Below are 21,852 nucleotides of genomic sequence, written 5' to 3'. Positions count from 1 at the left end.
AAGTGACTCTCCTTCCCTCTCCTAAACTTAGGTTGTAAGGGCTTTTGTCTTTTGGTAGTTTAAATTTCTTTAGGATTTATATAGTATTACAGCTACAGAATGTGCTTTTCAGTTATTAATCACAGAGTTAAAAGTAGGGCATTAAAATGACCTGAATACAGTCCAGACAACAGCATATATTCTTGAGGGAGGAAACTGGATGGCTCCTCCATCTCCATTTGGGAGGAGAGAAATGTGAGCATGTAGCTTCTGCATCTTTGGTTTCAGATATTTCAAATAGGTTTTCCTAAATGCCTCCTTGGCTTCTTCTCGTTTCAGCTGCTGGTCCATGAGTTTGGATAATACTATGAAGCGCCACACCGAGAAATCCACCAAGCACTGGTTCTCCATCTATCAGATGCTTGAGAAGCACATGCAGGAACAAACAGAAGAACAGGAAGGTAATGCCTAGCAGTACCTTTCCTGCCCATTTAGAGCTTCCCGGCTAAATGGAGTGCTGCAAAGTGTAGGATTTTCCTGCTCCCGCTTCTCCCGCTACATGGCTTTCATGGGAATGCCTCCCATTTGACTTCATGATATTTCTGAGAGGTCAGCCAAGAAAACTGTAAATCGTGCTTATCTAACTGAGAGAATAATAACAAAAGTGTGAGAGGTTTAAATGTCTTCTCCAAAAGTCTAGAGAACCAGTCGTATGATAAGGTTTCCGTCTTCTCTATGTCCATGATAGAAGTCAAACTGAAAGCTGACTCTTTGGTAGGTAGTAGCCAACATGCTTGAATGAACAGTCTTTTATTTTATACTTGTGACAAGCACCTTATAATTCATTTTCATAATTTGCTGTGAGTGCATTTAACACATGCTCTATGTGCAGCTGCTACTTTTATTTATTTATTTATATTTGTTTTTTATTTTTTTTGAGACAGAGTCCTGCTCTGTTGCCCAGGCTGGAGTACAGTGGTACGATCTCAGCTCCCTGCAATCTCCGCCTCCCAGGCTCAAGTGACTCTCCTACTTCAGCCTTCTCAGTAGCTGGGATTACCGGTGCCCAACACCATGCCTGTCTAATTTTTGTATTTTTAGTAGACACGAGGTTTCACCATGTTGGCAAGGCTGGTTTTGAACTCCTGACCTCAAATGATCTGCCCGCCTTGGCCTCCCAGAGTGCTGGGATTACAGGCGTGAGCCACCACACCGGCCTGTTACTTTTAAATCAGCTTAGAATTTAGCCATGGTCCTTGCTTGAGAGCTTCACATTGTGATGTCTACCTCTTGGCCATCCGTAGTATCCCAAATAGCTTGCGTGCATGTTAGGAATAGGGAGTCATGGTCGAAGGAACATATATATTTTTCTCTTTGAATTTTTTAAGATGACAAACAGATGACCTTGATGTTGCTGGTCAGCACATTACAAGCATTTATTGAAGGATCCTCGCTGGGAGAGTTCCATGTGCGACTTCAGATGTTACTGGTTTTCCATTGTCACGTCTTGCTGATGCCACAGGTTGAAGGAAAGGGTGAGGATTTTTTTTTCCTTTCCTTTGACATTGCACGACTAAAATGAGTTAGGCTTTGAATTTTCTGCATGAGACAGGTGCCTTGTTGCACGCTAGGTTTTAAACAAGACACATTTAGTTATGTTTAATGCGATTCACATTAGATATAGAGAAGAACATTCAAAGTGAGGTGCAGATGGTTATAAGTTTAGCACTGACTAGTGAGCTCTGGCAGAGGTAAATTGCCAGATGAAGATCTCAGGACCTACCATGTTGAGGCAGCACATCTCTCTGTCTAGACATTGTAAATGTCCTGCTAAGCTGCTCCTTGATCCAGGCCATTATTAGTTTCTTTCATCCAGTGAGAGCACTGCCAGCCATCAAGGAACTGCACCTAAAACTGCCCGCTGTCAAGTACTATCCCTGATCACAGCAACTGGGATAAAAGTCTCACTACAAGATGAGTATAGATTGTACATGAATGAGCATTTGAGGTGAACTGCTTAATATGCCATCTTTTAAAAAAAGCTCAGTTTCTGCTGATTTTACAATAAGTTTCACAGAAGGAATTTGACATTGTGATTTTACAAGAACCTAGGAGTACATCATCTTCAAGAACAAAAGTGCAAAAAAGCATCTGTTACAAGCAGAAGTGAAAAATAGGGGAGTGTTGACAGCCTGCATCTCTGGGAAATGCTAAACTCAGACAGGATCCCTAAATAATGCACCTGTGAAACTCACTGTAATCTCATGGCATAGAGAGTAATGAGGAAGGGTCATCACTGAAATATGAAGGCCACAGCTGGCACCAGTAGCACATGCAGCAAGTGTGGTGTTTTTGTTTCCTTTTCATTTCTTCCAGATTCACTTTGCAGTGTTCTATGGAATTTGTACCATTATTACAAGCAATTCTTTGACCGGGTCCAGGCCAAAATTGTGGAACTTCGTTCCCCCCTAGAAAAAGAACTTAAAGTAAGATGAACAGCTGTCATGATCACTCTTGGGAGGACAAAATCAGCAAATTCTCTTTCGTTAACCCTGTTATCCATTTAACACTGAGGCAGGGACCTAGGGAAATAGAGGTGAGCATTGCCACCGCTAGGGAGGATGGCAGTATGCACATCGGTGGCATTGGCTTCTTTTGTCACCTGCAGAGTGTGTGAGCGATTGGTGGAGTGGCCAGTCAGAGCCTCCTCAGAGGACTGCCACAGAAATCTGTTTGTGTTCCCCTGGTCTTGCCCAGGCCTGTCTCCCACCTCAGAGCTATGCCATGTTGTGTTGGTCCACACACTACTGAATTACCATAGGGGAAGGAGGGACCTCTCTTTTTGATATTCTCAGTGGTTGTGGAACCAACCATGGTACAAGGGACATGACTAACTTGGTGGTTCCTAAGCTGGAGTATATGTCAGGTGACTTAATGACTGTAGCAGCACTCTTTTTTTTTTTTTTTTTTAAATCACTTTGAGACCAAAACATTTGTTGTTTTTGTTTTTGTTTTTTGAGACCCAGTCTCAACTCTGTTGTCTAGGCTGGAGTGCAGTGGCACGATCTCAGCTCACTGCAGCCTTTGCCTCCCAGGTTCAAGCAATTCTCCTGCCTCAGCCTCCCGAGTAGCTGGGACTACAGGTGCAAGCCACCAAGCCCGGCTATTTTTTCTATTTTTAGTAGAGACGGGGTTTCACCATGTTGGCCAGGATGGTCTCAATCTCCTTACCTTGTGATTCCGCCCACCTTGGCCTCCCAAAGTGCTGGGATTACAGGTGTGAGCCACCACGCCTAGCCCATGGTTTCTTTTTTAGACTTGTTTTACTTGTTCACTGACACACAGTCCTGTGTTTGGGATAGAGTGGGCTCTGGTCTTTGCTGAACAGACATCTAGAAAGAAACAGAATGACACTAGCTTTATAAAGCCATTTCTTGAACATCATTTATCTTACAGGAATTTGTTAAGATTTCCAAGTGGAATGATGTCAGCTTCTGGTCCATTAAGCAATCTGTAGAAAAGACACACAGGTAATCCATCTTTTAAAACTGGGGACAACCGAAATAGAATAGAATTTTGTGTGGTAGGGAGCAAAACGACATAGTTACCATAACCTAACTTAATATTAAGTGTGTTAAACTTCTCAAAAAATAACACCTTGATTGTTTTGATGTTGCTTTCAACACCACCCCCTTCTTCTCCAAGCAAAGTCTACCTGCAGTAAGGATTAGTGTGCCTTGAGACAAAGCAGGCTATGTCTCAAGTCTTCTGCCACCCACTAGCTGTATACTTTGAGCAAAGCAATCCCATTCTTTCTGGCTTTAGTTTCTCTTCTAGAAAAGGAGGATAACAGTACCTGCCATACTTTTTCTCTTAAAAATAAAACAACTATTAATATTTAAGGAGAGCATTGTATATAAAAGGTACAGGGTATTAAATTATGTATGGATGCGTGATAATGTATTTTTTATATGTCTTCACTTGCTAATCCAGTTTTTTTCTTCTTATCTCTGTCATTACCTGGGGACAGGACCCTCTTTAAATTCATGAAGAAATTTGAAGCAGTCCTGAGTGAACCCTGCCGGTCATCCCTGGTGGAGAGTGACAAGGAAGAACAGCCTGACTTTTTGCCCAGGCCAACAGATGGAGCTGCAAGTGAACGGTCTTCCATTCAGAATCTGAACAGGGCACTGAGGGAGACCCTGTTAGCCCAACCAGCAGCTGGGCAGGTACTTGGTTGTGGGACAGTGCTGGCTTATTCCCAAGCCAGTCAAGTGGGATCTGTGTTTTATGTGCAAGGCATGCCTCAGTACTAGACAAGAAAATGCCTTTGAAATCTTGTTCTTTGGACATATATAGCATGTATTTGCCTGACTTCCCTGCAGAATAAGGCAAAAAATCTTGGGGTTTTTTTTTTTTTTGCTTTTTTTGAGACAGAGTCTCGTGCTATTGCCCAGGCATGATTATGGCTCACTGCAGTTTCAACCTCCTGGACTCAAATGATCCTTCCACGTCAGCCTCCTGAGTGCTGGGACCACAGGCATATGCCACCATGCCTGGCTATTTTTTTTTTTTTTTTTTTGTAGAGATGAGGTCTCACTTTGTTGCCCAGGCTGGTCTTGAACTTTTAGTTTTTTTTTTTTTTTTTTGTTTGTTTTTTTTTTTTTTTTAAGACAGAGTCTCGCTCAGGCTGGAGTGCAGTGGCACGATCTCGGCTCACTGCAAGCTCCGCCTCCTGGGTTCATGCCATTCTCCTGCCTCAGCCTCCCGAGTAGCTGGGACTGCAGGTGCCCACCACCATGCCTGGCTAATTTTTTGTATTTTTAGTAGAGACAGGGTTTCACTGTGTTAGCCAGGATGGTCTCGATCTGCTGACCTCATGATCTGCCCACCTCAGCCTCCCAAAGTGCTCGGATTACAGGCGGGAGCCACCGCTCCTGGCCGAACTTTTAGTCTTAAGTGATCCTCCCTGCCTCGGCCTCCCAAAGAGCTGGGATTATGGGCATGAGTCATCGCACTTGGCCTTGCTGCTTAAAATTTAATGTCAGCCTGTGAGAAATAATTGTGCTTTTACCTGTGAACATTTCATCTGCTATGAGCAAAGATTTGAAGCATCAGTTTAAGAATATGCCGTTGAAGCTGCCTGTGGGCTACCACATGAGGAAGCTACTGCACAGGGTATGAATATGTGCCATGATGTGCTGGTTTATAGCAGATGCTGATTACTGTGGTGTAGATACTCCTATTATGGCCAATTTCAAGCACCAACAGTTAAGATTTGGCTTGCAAAATTCCTGAAAATTTAACAGTGATACATCTTGAGTTAGCAGGTCTGTTACAGAATGGATGTTCCTGCTTCATGTCCTTGGGTGTGGGGAGCTCCAGGATTGGAAGACACCCCTCAGAAGAGTAATTTCTGGGCAGGCGTAGTGGCTCACGGCTGTAATCCCAGCACCTTGGGAGGCTGAGGCAGGAGGATCACTTGAGCCCAGGAGTTTGAGACCAGCCTATGCAACGTATGAGACCCTGTCTCTCCAAAAAAAATTACTTTTTAAAGAGTAATTAGCTTTGTCTTCTTATTGTATTTCCTACCTGGGGCTCACAGAGTTAGTAATGAAAGTCCTTAAGCTATTTTTGTTATTTTAGTGGTTCAAAACTCATAATAGAAACTGAACATACAGCCATAAGATGGCTGCAGAGATATGATATGGCTACCAAATTTATTTTCTTTTGACTGTATTTGTCAGCTCACTGCTTCTGTCATTCTGATCAACAATTTTGATTTGCTAATAATGACAACATAGGAGTTTCAGGTTATTCCTCAAGGAAAAAAAAAATGAAAATATGCCCTTGACGGACGAAAGCTCTTCCCTTCATATAACATCTGAATTCCTGTGTCTAAGGTGCGGTGGCTCATGCCTGTAATCCCAGCACTTTGGGAGGCCTAGGCAGGCGGATCATTTGAGACCAGGAGTTCGAAACCAGCCTGGCCAACGTGGTAAAACCCCGTCTCTATTAAAAATACAAAAAATAGCCCGGCATGGTGATGCATGCCTGCAATCCCAGCTATTCGGGAGGCTGAGGCACAAGAATCACTTGAATCTGGGAGGCGGAGGTTGCAGTGAGCCAAGATCGGGTCACTGCACTTCAGCCTGGGTGACAAAGCCAGACCCTGTCTCAAAAAAAAAAGGAAAGAAATCTGAATTCCTGAAATTTAAACTGTTAATTAGGGGTAACTGGTCACAGGAGTAGGACCAGTTTCGCCTGGCTGCTGTGTCTGAGAAACACAATGTGGCTTAGCACCTTAAGGGCAGCAGTGATATTATTCATTCTACTCTGTTCATAATTCAGAACTGGAGTCTCCTTGTGGCTATCATAGCAAGCATTGCTGGATGTAGGGGCATGGGGGTCCTTCAGTTATAATGATCTCATATGGAGCAGTAATATGGTTTTCTAAATATCCACAGTATGTCTCTTTTAATTTTAGTGATGCTACATTTGTTCTCTATTTGCTGAACTAGGGATGTGTTTGTGTGAACAACAGTTAAATTTCATTCCGTTGCAGGGACATTGCCTGTCATTCTTGGCAGTGAGGCTAACCTGTCTTTTGTCTCACAGGCCACAATTCCAGAGTGGTGTCAGGGCGCTGCTCCTTCCGGCTTGGAAGGGGAGCTTCTGCGTCGCTTGCCAAAGCTCAGGAAACGCATGAGGAAGATGTGCCTGACGTTCATGAAGGAGAGCCCCCTGCCTCGCCTTGTGGAGGGCCTTGATCAGTTCACAGGTGGGTGCCAGCATCCAAGTCAAGGGTGGATCTTTCTGTTTTCCCCAGTGGCGCAGGAGGGCTGAGAATGTGGCAACTGTGTCCTTTTTTGATACCTTGTGTAGTGTTGAACAGTTGATTGAATAAGCAAGTGGGCTTAAAAACCCACAGAGCTCAGAAACAGGAGCCTACTGAGAACACACAGTCATAATTTTCACATTGTCGTCCTCTCATGTAACTTGGCACTCTGCCATCTTTTATGAGAGCCTTGTCTATACTAGTTCCTGTTGGTTGGTGTTACCAGTAAAGGGGCACAGAGGTGGATTTCCCAGTGTCTAAGCTGTCCCCACTGTCAAAAAGTTGTCTCACTTGAGGAGGATTCATCCCCATCCTCTTGCTTTCTTCACTTCAGAGACGCACAGCAGTTTCATTTCTCAGGCTGTCTTTGCTCAGGGAAGGTGAGAGCGAAGATCTCATAGTGTAACACAGCAATAGCTGGGAAGGGAACCCAGAATTTAATAGAATGTTTGGGCCCCTGGCAGCCTCTGACTACCTCCTTCACCCCATCTACCCCTCAACCGCAGTGAGTGTGCTGTCAGTGAGGCTGGCCTTCCTTTAATGAGGTTGCATCTAATCACAGGGAGCTCTTCCTTTTTAAAACTTGTCAGCCGTTGCTCAAGGTGACTCAGGCCTAGGGGTGGGGGTGAGTGGAATACAGATCCATTTGCATCTCCTGGAGAGGGGATGCGCTGCAGGATGTAAAGCCTCCCTCATCCTCTAACTCTCCCACACTGTCTGATGTCTTTGGTGTCCTTGTGCTCACCGGTGACTGCCTATATTTGGCTGGTAGTGCTGCCTTAATATAGTATCACAGACTGGGTGGCTTCAGTGTGAGGCTAAAAGTCCAAGATCAAGATGTCAGCAAGGTTGATTACTTCTGAAGCCTCTCTCCTTGGCTTGCAGATGCACCTTCTCACTGTGTCCTCCCGTGGTCACTCTTCATCTGTGTGTTCTGTGTCCTGATCTCTTCTTTTAAGGACTTCAGTCAGATTAGATTAGAGCCCATTCTTATTTCACCTTCATTACCTCTCTAAAGGCCCTGTCTCCAGATACAGTCACATTCTGAAGTTCTGGGGGTTGGGACTTTAACATATGAATTGAGGGGGAAGACACAACCCAGCCTATAACACTGCCTGCAACAGGGAGGCGGCACCCTTGTGTTATTGGTACCCAGGTGTATTCAGGAAGGCAGCTTGGTGCTGTATAGAAAGAACTTGGGCTTTGGAGTAAGGTAGGCCAGTGTTCAAGTCCTGGCTCATCTACTCGTTCACCACATGGCCTTCAGATAGTGACTAGACCTCACTGAGCCTTTCTTGAAGTCTGTAAAATGGAGCTACAAATAGGTGCTTCTGAAGTTGTGCACATGAAAAGAGAATTTACCATGTACTAGCTACAAGTGGAAACTCAATACATATTATATTAATCTGAAATTTCCTTCAAGTGATTATAAATTTCTAGTATAATGCACTGCACATAGTTGGTGCTCAGTAAGTGCATTTGCTTGATAGATTATAAAACCCCTAAATACAAAAGAATGACTGCTGCTGTTCGGGTTGTTATTGTCAAGAGATTTGAAATCCTGTGTGTTATTTTTCTATTTCCATGCACCTTGACCAGTTTGGTTAAAACACTTAATGAGATTTTACCAAACGCTAGGGACTATGTTAAGTACCCAGGGTATAAAGATGAATGATACTTGGCCTTTGTTCTCCAGAAGGTCCCTGGTGTTGGGTAACAAACACATTACCAGACCCCTGGGATTTTCTTATTGTCTCCCCTCCCCGCCTTGTTTTCCCTTACAGGTGAAGTGATTTCCTCTGTGAGTGAGCTGCAGAGCTTAAAGGTGGAACCCTCTGCAGAGAAGGAGAAGCAGCGGTCAGAAGCCAAGCACATTCTCATGCAAAAACAGCGAGCTTTGTCAGACCTCTTTAAACACCTTGCAAAAATTGGTAAGGTTCTCACTTGAAACCCAGTGAAATGTAGTCACCAACTTTTAGGGAGAGAAATGACATGACTGATTTTGGGGGGAAATTCCATAGACAGTTGAGATGGTGGACAACAGAAGGTACAGGCAAGGTTTCCAGATGTCTAAGAGTTCCACTCACATGCAGGAAAATCCTATGACCAGCCATCCATGATTCCCAAATATTTCCCGCTTTGTATGAGGTTTCTCGGAATCTATATTTTTATTTATTTATTTATTTAATTTTATTTTTTTGAGACTGAGTCTCGCTCTGTTGCCCAGGCTGGAGTGCAGCGGTGTGATCTCAGCTCACTGCAACCTCCGCCTCTTGTTGCCCAGGCTGGAGTGCAATGGCGTGATTTTGGCTCACTGCAACCTCTGCCTCCTGGGTTCAAGCGATTCTCCTGCCTCAGCCTCCCAAGTAGCTGGGACTACAGGCGCGTGCCACCACGCCCGGCTGATTTTTGTATTTTTACTAGAGACAGGGTTTCACCGTGTTAGCCAGGATGGTCTCAATCTCCTGACCTCGTGATCCACCCGCCTCAGCCTCCCAAAGTGCTGGGATTACAGGCGTGAGCCACTGTGCCTGGCAGAATCTGTATTTTTAAAATTTCTGTCACCACGTGCTGTACCATATGCTTGCAGCATAGCATAGAGAGCAGTGCTTCTCAAACTTGAACGTGCATGTGAATCACCTGGGGAATCTTGTGGAAGTGCAGCTACAGATCCTGTTTCAGTTGGTGTGGGTGCAGCCTGAGAGTCTGCATTTCTAACAAGCTCTCAGGTGATGCTGTTTAGAAGACTTTGCTTTGAGTAGCAGGGGAGAGGGGGGCACATCCATTCTCTACTAAGCATCTTTGCTTAAAGAAATGCTGTTTATTTCCTAGGTTTGTCGTATCGCAAAGGTCTTGCTTGGGCCCGTTCAAAAAACCCTCAAGAGATGCTTCATCTTCACCCATTAGATCTCCAGAGCGCATTGTCCATCGTCAGCAGCACTCAGGAGGCTGATTCTAGGTTTGTCTGTTTTTGTTTTGTTTTTTCCCTACTTATAAATGGAGCAAGTAATTTAAAACTCCTTGTCCTCATTTGCAAATTGCAAAAATGGGGATAGCAATACCACTGTGGCTACCACTTACAAAAGTGCCTGGCTCAGGATCTGACTCCTGATGGACATTCAAATGAGAGTGTGAGGCTGGGTGCAGTGGTTCATGACTGTAATCCCAGCACTTTGGGAGTCTCAGGTGGGCAGATCACTTGAGGTCAGGAGTTCAAGACCAGCCTGACCAACATGGCAAAACCCTGTGTCTACTAAAAATACAGAATATTAGCCAGGCATGGTGGCACATGCCTATAATCCCAGCTGCTCAGGAGGCCGAGGCAGGAGTATTGCTTGAACCTGGGAGGTGGAGGTTGCAGTGAGCTGAGATTACACCACTGCACTCCAGCCTGGGCAGCAAAGTAAGACTCTGTCAAAAAAAAAAAGAAAAAAAACATTTATTTTCTTTCTCTTTCTTCCTTGCATTCACCTCTCCATTCTTCTTCTTCCCTTTTTTTTTTTTTTTTTGTCTTTTGATTTTCCTGAGGTCTACTTGCTTCATTTGATCATACATGTGGAAACCTATTAGAAAATGGTATACTTTTAGTTGCTCTATATACATACACTCCTCATAAGTTCTAATATGTTATTGAATTTGCAAGTCCATACACTACTGAGACAGGCAGAGCTACCTCTGTTTACAACACAGCAGAGGATGTGGTGAATGATGCTTTGCATGAACTGGGTATAGTACACATGTGTGTTTTATTTGCTCCCAGGGCTTTAAATTTGAATTCAACAGAACATTGTAGAAAGGGGAAATTTTACATAAGCATTCTTTTTCAGGAAAATTTGCGAAGTGGGCTTGCATTCCCATTCAGTCAGCAGCGCTGTAGCTGAATAGTAGTTTCCTCCTTTTGATAGGACACATGCTCTCCAGCTTACTTGAGCCCTCAACAACCCCTGTGTCTTCCCCACGTTGAGGTCAGCTGTCACTGCCATGCATCATTTTATGCTTGGCTGTCCTTAGTCCTCTTATGTTATTTGCCTGGCCCCTGTAGGCATCAGAGTTTATGACCCCCTAGCCTCCACTGCCAAGATAGGAAGATTTCATTGAAGAAACCATATTGTCAGCATAATTTATTTCCCCTGATACTTCCAGTGCTGAGTTAAGTAAAGGACTAATGAGTGCCTCACTGAATGATTCCTCATAGAAATAAACCTATTCAGACAGCTGACTCTTGGTTATGGCCAAATATACCAATATCTGAGTTTTCAGGATCTGGGGTGGGAGAGCGTGGTTTTAATTAAGTAAACGATGTTGATATCTTTTCCAGGCTGCTTACAGAAATCTCGTCTTCATGGGATGGATGCCAGAAGTATTTTTATCGCTCTCTTGCACGGCATGCCAGGCTTAATGCAGCACTAGCAACTCCTGCCAAGGTAGAATGATAGAACATGAGTCTTGCAGGGGCTCAGGGAAAGCCCTTGTTCTGTTCATCCCAGGGCCGCATTCTCAGACCTTGTTAAGTGATAACAGCCTGTTAGTGGAACTGAGCTTTTTGCAGTACATCCTTAAACTTAAAATATACATCAATGTAATTTTGTGCAAAATCAGAACACCTTAAATAAATTCAGTTACACTTGCCAGCAGGACAGATTTTCTTAATGTTCAAGAAAAATTAAAAACTTCAAATTGAGAATGCCATCTTTAGATCTTTCTTCCCTTTGTGAATTGAGAAAATACCACTAATAAATGCATTTTGGAGTTAAATCCAGTTCCTGTCTATGGAATATCAATGATCTGTGCAAGCATAATTGGAGAAACACTGCTCAAAAAAATGAATATGTCACCTCTAGAGTGTGGCATGTCTGACGCTTATAGTAGAAACAGCTTTCTAGAGGCACATCTGTGGGTGATGTTTGTCAGCAGCCCCTTCAGCATGTTTTTCCTTCTTCTGCCAGGAAATGGGCATGGGCAATGTGGAGAGGTGCAGAGGGTTCTCAGCACATTTGATGAAGATGCTCGTCCGACAGCGGCGCTCCCTGACCACGCTCAGTGAGCAGTGGATCATCCTCAGGTATCAGCCGATGAGTTGGGCTTGTGGCATGAATTGGGAAGAATTAGATCGAAGTCAGCTCAGAGTTGCTGCATGTGGGGAGAGGAGTAAGACATGCTCTCAATTGTGAAATGAATTTAAGGCCCAAAGAGGCAGGTAGGGTTTCTCCCAGCTCTGCCCCTTGCTTTCAGTGATATGCCTCTAGTGTCCCTCTCCCTCCGTGCTCTGAACCTCCTGAGAATATGGAGCTGCAGAGATTTCAGGGCTGTGTCAGGCAGTGAAAATTGTCATGGGTGAACTATACCTGTGTCTGGAATGAGGATATACATTGCCAAAAGTCCATGTGGGCCAATAGTTAGGCTTGTGTTCATGGTATTAGGGTGAGATGGTCTTGGGCACCGATGAGATTTGAGTCTGCTTCTGTTACTTAGGCTTTGGGGATCCCCCAAATGGCAATCTGAGCCATATATGGAGGCTCCTCAATGGAAACAAATAATTAAGAGATGAGGACAGTTAGGAAGGTTGTCGTCATCTGTTGAATGGATTCGTGGCTGAAGGACAGTATTTCCAGACTATTCACTTTAGCTTCAGGTATTTTCTGCTCCATTCATTAGGGTTTACGTAGCAAAGTACAGCACATTTACTAGATAATGCTAGTTGAAGTCACTGTAGTGGTGTGGTTGTGTTGTGATACTTCTCCTGAAAGACTGAGGGATGGGTTTAAGTACTTTGGGAGGCATTTTAACAGACTTTTTACCTATCTGGGGGATTCTTCCTTCTTGACTGTATGAAAAAGCCCATGCTTGTTCAGAAACACAAATTTCTTTTAAAACAATGTGGTAAAGTGGTTTAAGGTGCCATTCATTGTGTTTTTCCCATGGGTTTCTCTGTACAGGAACCTCCTCAGCTGTGTGCAAGAGATTCACAGCAGGCTGATGGGGCCCCAGGCCTACCCCGTGGCTTTCCCCCCTCAGGATGGCGTGCAGCAGTGGACAGAGCGCCTGCAGCACCTGGCCATGCAGTGCCAGATCCTGCTTGAGCAGCTCTCCTGGCTCCTCCAGTGCTGCCCCAGTGTAGGGCCAGCTCCAGGCCATGGCAATGTCCAGGTACTGGGGCAGCCTCCTGCCCCCTGCCTGGAAGGACCAGAACTTAGCAAGGGACAACTTTGTGGAGTAGTGCTGGACCTAATTCCTTCCAATCTGAGCTACCCATCTCCAATACCTGGAAGTCAGCTGCCCTCTGGTTGCCGGATGCGGAAACAGGATCACCTTTGGCAACAGTCAACTACGAGATTAACAGAGATGCTAAAAACCATTAAAACAGTGAAAGCTGACGTCGACAAAATTAGACAGCAGTCTTGTGAGACTCTCTTTCATTCTTGGTAAGTGTGTCTATGTCTTTACACTTCTCTGTGTGCTTAGGTTCTTATTGTGCTTATCTAAATTGGGGGTGGGAAGGGAAGGGTGTGAACAGAAAGCAGCAGCTTTTAGACAGCGCTGGAGCCTAGGGAACTCGTCGGTTTGGGGGATGGGGTGGGGTGGGGATAGGGGGTGTCATCTGCAGGTTCTGAGACTTCAGCGGAAACAGCGTTAGCAAAAGGATGCCAGACAAAGCCCTAAATAATCCACAGGGAGAGCAAATCACATCCTGCCATTTGTGGTGGTCCAAAATAAAAGCCTGTCACACCAAATACTAATGATAATGGAATATCATTAATGGAATAAGTTTACCATTTATTGGGATAAATTAATGGAATAAATTTATCATTAATGGAATAAATTTAGTAATTTATTCCATTACTAAACCTAGGTGTTTAGTAGTAGAATCAAATTATGAAAATAATTGTGCTTCAGTCCTCTGTTACTCAGTGGACCTGCACAGCACTTTGTGGCATGTGTTTAGCCGTAAACCTTCAGCTATGATGAGTTCTACCTTGCATATCTTGTAGTGGTTGCAGGGAGGGGTGTGTGTTTGTGGGAACTGTAATGCATTCCTTTCAACATTGTGGCATTTCTGTTGCAGGAAAGATTTTGAAGTTTGCTCTTCTGCGCTGAGTTGCTTGTCCCAGGTGTCAGTTCATTTGCAGGGCCTAGAGTCCTTGTTCATTATTCCAGGGATGGAGGTTGAGCAAAGAGACTCACAAATGGCACTAGTTGAAAGTCTGGAATATGTAAGAGGAGAAATTAGTAAAGCCATGGCTGACTTTACTACCTGGAAGACCCATCTGCTTACTTCAGGTAGCCAAGGAGGTAAGGAATATTGTTCAGTCAGGGAATGAAAGTCCAGTGTAGAAATGATGTCTTATAGATGTAAGTCTCATTGTCCTAAAGACACATTATATTTTGGTCTACATGTACCTGTCCAGGGTTCTGAGGCAGGGAGGTGCGGTTGAAATCCACAGCTCTTAACTTTTTTGCCCCATTTGTTTGGATGCCTGTTACATACTTTGTAACACACATAGGAAGGCAGCATCAGCTCACTGTCTGTTAGTTTTCCCTTAGATTGAAAAAGCTTGGCACTGATATTTGGACTAAGTTAGTGTTTATTCATACTGTCTTAACTGTTATTTTTATATTTTTTACATTATTTTAGTAAAAATGTTTTAATACAAGGTAATAAACTTGTAGGTTTATCGAAGCAAGGAATTTGTCTCTTCTTTGTATCTGGCACAGCTTGACACAGTGGCTCATCAATAAATGAGTATTTTTAATGATTTCCAGAGGCATTAAAGCAAATGATTGGTGTCTTTTGTTTGTATGTTTGTTTTGCACCATGTTACCTGCTAGGAAATCAAATGTTGGACGAAGGATTTGTGGAAGATTTTTCAGAGCAAATGGAAATTGCCATCCGAGCCATCCTCTGTGCCATCCAGAACTTAGAAGAAAGAAAGAATGAAAAAGCAGAGGAGAACACTGACCAAGCAAGCCCACAAGAAGAGTATGGTATGTCTGAAATCAGGCAGAAATTAGTTTCATGCCTGATTTAATTTTTGTGTTTGATGATTTATTTCTGTGGCTAAATAGTTAAGGATGGATGTTAGAAACAGATAACTGCATGGATAGAGATAAAAGGATTTGTTTTCTGTTATTCATCATGTTGTTATTTTCTCTGAATGAATGAGGCAGTAGGCTTTGAGAGACTGCAATCAGGACATCTAACAAAACTCTTAGAGGATGACTTCTGGGCCGATGTGAGCACTTTGCACGTGCAGAAAATAATTTCTGCCATCTCCGAGCTGTTGGAGAGGCTGAAATCGTACGGTGAGGATGGCACAGCAGCAAAGCACCTGGTAACTAACTGTTCTTTACAAACTTCTTCCTCTTCAGAATGCACTGAGCAAAGGCAGAGTGGGCTTTACCTCCCTCCACGTAGATAAGTGCCAGAGCAGGCCTCAGTGCCAAAATCACTAAGAACTTGGTCTCTTTATTTATACGTGCAAAGTCATTGACAAGCTTTGAAGAGCTTAGGGCTTGCTAGCTAATTGTTAGATGCATAGGTGCAGAAATGCTAACCATTCAGAATATCCATTATATTAGGATTCTTTCATATCTTATTCACATACTCCCAAGTATCTGATGTTACTGATAGACGATGTTATCAACTGAGGCTAAGCAGCCATCCTGTGTAACCACCATTCCCACTACAATAAGCAAACAGAGTAAGCAGTTGTAGGCTTTACAGTAAGTCCAGAGAAGCAACTTAGTTTGCAGGACATTGTATGTTATTCTGTAGCATTGCTTCCGGTGCTAACTTTGAATCAGCAGAATTTATTTATAAACATTTTATTTTTCTTATTTATTTTATTTTGGGACACGGTCTCATTCTGTTGTCGAGGCTGGAGAGTGTGGTGGCATGACCATGGCTCACTGTAGCCTTGACCTCCTGGGCTCAGGTGATCCTCACACCTCAGCCTCCCAGATAGCTGGCAGTATAGGCATGCACCACCATGCCCAGCTAATTTTTAAAGTTTTGTAGAGATGGGTTCTGGCTATATGTTTTTTTTGTTTGGTATTTTTTGTAGAAATGGGGTTTTGCCATGTTGCCCAGGCAACATGAACTTGAACTCCTGGGCTCAAGCAGTCTACCCACTTTGGCCTCCCAAAGTGCTGGGATTAAAGGCGTGAGCCACTGTGCCTGGCCAACATTCTATTTTTAAAAAACCAACATTGTTAGCCAAAGGAGACATCGGTTTGAGATTGTACTTTTGTGACGATATATGTAAATGAAGAAATCTCAGCTGTGTGTATTGGGGTGGGTGGAGGTTACAAACACATACATGTAACTTGCCATTAGTACTATTTAGTACATTCACAATGTTGTGCAATTACCACCACTATCTAGTTCCAGAATGGAAACCTGGTACCTGCCAAGCAGTGTGAGCAGGCCTTTTGTTTTGTTTTGGTCTCAGTTCTTCAGCCAATCCTGTTCCTTGCTGGTGCGCCTGGTGCCGGTCCTCTCCAGCTACTCAGACCTCGTCCTCTTCTTCCTGACCATGTCTTTAGCAACTCACCGTAGTACTGCAAAGCTGCTCTCTGTGCTTGCCCAGGTCTTTACAGAGCTTGCCCAGAAGGTAAGGACTGTTCACATGGTGCACTGTGAGCAGCAGGGACCCAAGTAAATTTCATGTCATTAGTCTTTGGTGTGATAGGCTTTTATTTTGGACCACCACAAATAGCAGGATGTGATTTGCTCTCCCTGTAGATTATTTAGGGCTTTGTCTGGCATCCTTTTGCTAACGCTGTTTCCACTAAAGTCTCAGAACCTGCAGATGATACCTCCTATCCCCAACCCACCCTTTCCCCTAAACTGACGAGTTCCCTAAACTCCAGCGCTGTCTAAAAGCTGCTGCTGTCTGTTAACACCCTTCCCTTCCCATCCCCAATTTAAATCTTCTTCAGATAACTCTTGAACTAGAGTTCTAGGATAAACCCTTAAGGTTATTAAGTTTTCTTTTAACCATGTTGGTGTAATTATGATTAAATGATAATGGGCCTGTTATTATTAGAGTGTTTTTCGCCTGTTGTGGTGGCTCACGCCTGTAATCCCAGCACTTTGGGAGGCTGAGGCGGGTGGATCACCTGAGGTCAGGAGTTCGAGACCAGCCTGACCAATATTATGATGAAACCCCATCTCTACTAAAAATACAAAAATTAGCTGGGTGTGGTGGCATGTGCCTGTAATCCCAGCTACTCAAGAGGCTGAGACAGAATTGCTTGAACCCGGGGAGGCGGAGGTTGCAGTGAGCCAAAATCATGCCATTGCACTCCAGCCTGGGCAACAAGAGCAAAACTGCATCTCAAAAAAAAAAAAATACATATATATATATGTTTTTTTGGAGACAGAGTCTCCAAAATTGTAATTGTAATTGTAATCTCCACGTGATTACAGGCACGTGCCACCACGCCTGGCTAATTTTTGTATTTTTAGTAGAGACAGGGTTTCACCACATTGGCCAGGACGGTCTCGATCTCCTGACCTCGTGATCTGTCCACCTCGGCCTCCCAAAGTGCTGGGATTACATGTGTGAGCCACTGCGCCCAGCCAGTTTTTTTCTTTAGCAGGGAAGTCATTTGTTCATTCAGCCATGTACCCGGTATTGTGAAAAGCACTGAGGTTGTAGAGATTGTAGACCCTCCCCTTGAAACTCAGGGGCAGTAGACAGTGAAATCTAACAGCAACATGGTGTGGGTAGGTCTAGTCATAGAGATATCCAGCTCTCGGTCTCTCTTAACCTCACCAAGCCTCAATTTCCTCATTTGTAAAATGAGATCTGCCTATACTCATATGCATTTTTGTGAGAACCACCTGCATTTGAGTATATAAGTTTTGTTTTTGTTCTTCCTTAGCATTCTAAGATTTTCTCCAAGCTTAATACAGATGAGATGTACTTGAGGAAGATATGAATTTACAAACTGAAGATGGGGTCTAGATTTCTTATAAACAATTAAGAGTTCTTAGTTCCGAGTCTCTGAAATACTGGAAAGAGGTAAAAAGTGGAAGCCAAGCCTAATGCCTTGTATCAAGAGGATAAATATGTTTATCTGTAGTAATGATAAGTAACAGTAATAATAATAATAAAAAGTAATAATAAGTAAAAGAATGAGTCTCAGGTTTCTCTGCCTCTGGTGGGCACCAAGCCAGCCTTAACATTCCATTGCTTCTTGGAGAAAACACTGTATACTAAAGACAGTGGCAGGAAAATGTGTGGTTCGGGTGCCTTGAGATTTGGCTCAGCTGGATTTGTCCATTTGCACCGTAGCTTTTGTCTGACAGTCTGTAGAATGACTTTGGCCTTTCAAACCTTTGTCTGTTTGCGGGTAGGAATGGTTCTGATATGTGCAGAATGTTGGGAGCCCTGTGGCTATCCCAGACGTAGCAACTGCAATGATATACTCTGGTAAGGGCATCTGAAACTCCCTCCTATGTGGTTGTATTCTTCGTCTATTTCTGAATGTCTCTCATTTAAATAATGTAGTTCAATGGGAAAATTAAGCAAGTAAGCCAAACTGTATTTTCCTATCAACATTCTGAGAATATATGTCCTAAAAGTGGGTTTGGCTTGTTAAAAATTTTTCTAAGTGTCCAAATTGTATTCATATCTTTTCTGAGTAGTTCCAAGGGAACTTGAGAGTAGGTTAGACAGTGCTAAGATAATAGATCTAGGCTGTAATTAAAGCTCTTGATCCGCAGGAAGCTGTTTCTGTGTAACCAAGTCATAATTAGTGTTTACTGGTTTGGGATCTTAATTCCTTGCTAATTAGCAGCTTATTTTTTTGTGCATTCCCATCCTCAGATATATCTTCATAGTATATATTTTCTCTTACAAAATTAAACTTTCTGATTGAGAGTCACTACTACTTTTTCTTTTTACTTCTGCTCAGCAGGCTAGTATTCTTCTCAGGTTATTTTCCTGTATAAAATAGTTTTTTTCAACATTTCACAGTTATTACTATGTCTGACTGTGTTCTCTCCAGAGCCTGTTCTGCCCTTACTCAAGGACTTTTTCCAAAATACTGTCCTTCTAGTATACTTCATTTAGGTTTTTGTCTTGGCAAAGTGACAAATGACCACATGCCAGAGGCTTCTACAAAGTCAAGTCATATGTTAAATCTGATGTCAAGCTGTGAAACTGCATAACTATTAGCACCAAAGAGGAGAAGAATGTCAGAAGTCTCTTGTACTTCCAGCGGATTTAAGATAATGAGCTAGAAAAAGAATTCAGTATGTGTTTAAATTGTTTTCCTGTGGCAAGAATGAAAATCTCCTTTTAAAATTGCTTTTGTGCCTAATTGTTCACTTCCTTTTTCTTTTTTCTAAGGGATTTTGCTTGCCCAAAGAATTTATGGAAGATTCAGCTGGAGAGGGAGCAACTGAGTTCCATGACTATGAGGGAGGTGGAATTGGAGAAGGCGAGGGCATGAAGGATGTGAGTGACCAGATCGAAAATGAAGAACAGGTACGTTTTCACATAGGTATACAGTTGACAGAAGATCACTCTCTCTCTTTTCAACATGTAAGTTACACATAAAAACGGTTTTTACTAGGTTAATAATTTTTAATCTGTGATCTACAGAGCCCTAGATACATTGGTGCTTCGGCAGTGGGTGTAAATAAAAAGCCTAAAATCCACAGGAAGGAACCTGGCAACTCCATCATTGGTTTTGGCTATAATTATGGAGGAAATGATTTTTACTTTTTTTTTTTTTTAAATGGGCAGATATTTACTGATGATTTTCTAGAGTATTTTTGATAGTATTTTTAAGCATAAAAGGCCTGGCTATCTTAAGTGATAATTGCATTAAACAATAATGCCAAAATTTGCTGTTAATAGGTTTTACTGTTGTATATCTTTAAGGCATAGAGTGTTTTAAAAAATCTGTATCCTTTTTTGGTTGGAATCAAGCAACCTTCTGAACTATTCAGATGCTGTGAACTAAGATTGTTACATTGCATGGATTTTTTAAATGCCTGTCTCATTTGTGAGTGATTTATGTGTGTTGGGTGTATCACTTATATTCTAAGTTAAATCAGATCAGAAACTGGTATTTAAGGTAATTTTATAGTTATTAAAAATAAAGGAGAAAACCAATTCAAATTCCCTCCGTTCCTTGGCAGAGAAAACTGGAAAGCAATTAAAAGCCAAAAGAATAATGCTAGTATTTATGTTATGGAGCTCTAATTTTTTTTTTTTTTGGACCTATATTGTCCTTAGATAATTGCTTTGTTATTTTGGCCTTCCTGTATTTCTCAAATCTAAATCAGTGTATACTACTTTTCTAGTAGAAAAAAAAAGTCAAAAGAAAAAGCAAATCTAATAGAAAAGTTCACACAAAAAACATTACATGGAATAAAAAGCTTGCAGAACAATTTGGTAGTGTCTGCTGAATTTTAAATTATGTGTATTCATTGACACCCAAATTCCATGTTTTCTTATAGAAATGCTAGTGTCAAAGATAAATAGGTATATGAGTGTGTATATATGTCTACACATGGATATTTACTACAGCATTATTTATATGGTGAAAATTGTGAAACAATCCAAATATTCATCAGAAGAGAATTAAATTATGGCACCATCCATGCAGAACAATGGTAAAAGTATTAATGAAGTAGAATGAGATGGTTTTGTATGTATCAACATGGAAATAACCTAAGATCTTATTTTTAAGAGATGAGGTCTTGCTCTCTTGCCCAGGCTAGAGTACAGTTCTATAATCATAGCTCACTGCAGCCATGACTTGGACTCAAGGAGTCCTCCTGCATTAGCCTCTTGAGTAGTTGGGATTACAGGTGTGAGCCACCACACCTGGCTGAGATGTTTTTAAGAAGAGATGTGTTTTACAGGCTGGGTGTGATGGCTCACGCCTGGATTCCTAGCACTTTGGGAGACCAAAGCAGGAGGATTGCTTGAGGCCAGAAGTTTGAGACCAGCCGGGGCAACATAGGGAGACACTGTCTCTATAAAATTAAAACAAAACAAAACAAAAAACAAAACCCAGCCTGGCCAACATGGTAAAACTCCGTCTCTACTAAAAATACAAAAATTAGCTGGGTGTGGTGGCATGCATCTGTAATCCCAGCTACTCAGAAGCTGACGCAGGAGAATCACCTGAACCTGGGAGGCAGAGGTTGCAGTGGGCCAAGATCGTGCCATTGCACTCCAGCCTGGACAAGAGAGCAAGACCTTGTTTCAGAAAAATAAAAATGAAAAAAGCAGATTGCATAACAGTCTGTAAAGCATGATCTCTTTTTTGTTTAAAAAGATGTTGGGAGGCAGGTATTGGTAACTATCACCTGTATCACTTAAGTATATGTTGGTGTATTCATAGAAAAAAGTCAAAGGTTCACCAGAATGTTGTTGGTAGTCATTCTTTGAGAGGCTTCGAGGATGGAGGTGTTATGGGGAAACTTGTTTTTTTGTTTGTTTTTTTGTATTTTGGAGACAGAGTCTTGCTCTCTCCCCAAGGCTGGAGTGCAGTGGCATAGTCTTGGCTCAACTGCAACCTCCAGCTCCCGGGTTCAAGAGATTTTCATGCCTCAGTCTCCCAGGTAGCTGGGATTACAGGCGCACGCCACAATGCCAGGGTAATTTTTGTATTTTTAGTAGAGACAGGGTTTTGCCATGTTGGCCAAGCTGTTCTTGAACTCCTGACCTCAAGTGATCTGCCCGCCTCAGCCTCCCAAAGTGCTGGGATTATAGGCGTGAACAACCATGCCTGGCTATTACTTTTGTATTTTAAAAAGGACTTCTTTTTTTTTTTTTTTTTTGAAATGGAGTCTTGCTCTGTCACCCAGGCTAGAGTGCAGTAGTATGAGCTCAGCTTGCCACAACCTCCACCTCCCGGATTCAAGCAGTTATCCCGCCTCAGCATCCCGAGTAGCTGGGATTACAGGCCCCCACCACCACGCCTGGCTAATTTTTGTATATGTAGTAGAGACGGTGTTTCACCATCTTGGCCAGGCTGGTCTCAAACTCCTGACCGCGTGATCCACC

General features: G+C 42.8%; 1 protein-coding gene and 1 long non-coding RNA gene across 9 annotated transcripts in view; one reads left to right on the top strand and one right to left on the bottom strand.

Moving 5' to 3' along the window:
• Positions 1-21,852, bottom strand: part of LOC134810212 (uncharacterized) — a 68,417-nt gene that overhangs the window by 18,258 nt on the left and 28,307 nt on the right. The window contains exon 2 of the long non-coding RNA XR_010157741.1: positions 3,211-3,371. This is a non-coding gene — a long non-coding RNA (uncharacterized LOC134810212). The remainder of the gene's footprint in view (positions 1-3,210; positions 3,372-21,852) is intronic.
• Positions 1-21,852, top strand: part of MDN1 (midasin AAA ATPase 1) — a 188,657-nt gene that overhangs the window by 143,369 nt on the left and 23,436 nt on the right. For all 8 annotated transcript variants that reach the window (XR_001718579.4, XR_010157740.1, XM_054686835.2 and 5 more), the window contains 16 exons: positions 319-440; positions 1,368-1,514; positions 2,356-2,465; positions 3,436-3,509; positions 4,010-4,208; positions 6,598-6,760; positions 8,602-8,748; positions 9,650-9,776; positions 11,136-11,241; positions 11,764-11,879; positions 12,754-13,239; positions 13,881-14,107; positions 14,645-14,800; positions 14,984-15,147; positions 16,267-16,428; positions 19,177-19,314. Coding sequence is in view for 6 of the 8 variants with exons in the window: in XM_054686835.2 (XP_054542810.1) it covers positions 319-440; positions 1,368-1,514; positions 2,356-2,465; positions 3,436-3,509; positions 4,010-4,208; positions 6,598-6,760; positions 8,602-8,748; positions 9,650-9,776; positions 11,136-11,241; positions 11,764-11,879; positions 12,754-13,239; positions 13,881-14,107; positions 14,645-14,800; positions 14,984-15,147; positions 16,267-16,428; positions 19,177-19,314 (2,644 nt within the window). In the remaining 2 variants the exon portion in view is untranslated. The remainder of the gene's footprint in view (positions 1-318; positions 441-1,367; positions 1,515-2,355; positions 2,466-3,435; positions 3,510-4,009; positions 4,209-6,597; positions 6,761-8,601; positions 8,749-9,649; positions 9,777-11,135; positions 11,242-11,763; positions 11,880-12,753; positions 13,240-13,880; positions 14,108-14,644; positions 14,801-14,983; positions 15,148-16,266; positions 16,429-19,176; positions 19,315-21,852) is intronic.

The sequence above is a fragment of the Pan troglodytes genome, chromosome 5 (assembly GCF_028858775.2).
Source record: "Pan troglodytes isolate AG18354 chromosome 5, NHGRI_mPanTro3-v2.0_pri, whole genome shotgun sequence".
Lineage (NCBI taxonomy): Eukaryota > Metazoa > Chordata > Mammalia > Primates > Hominidae > Pan > Pan troglodytes.
This window is presented reverse-complemented; position numbering and strand designations above follow the sequence as displayed.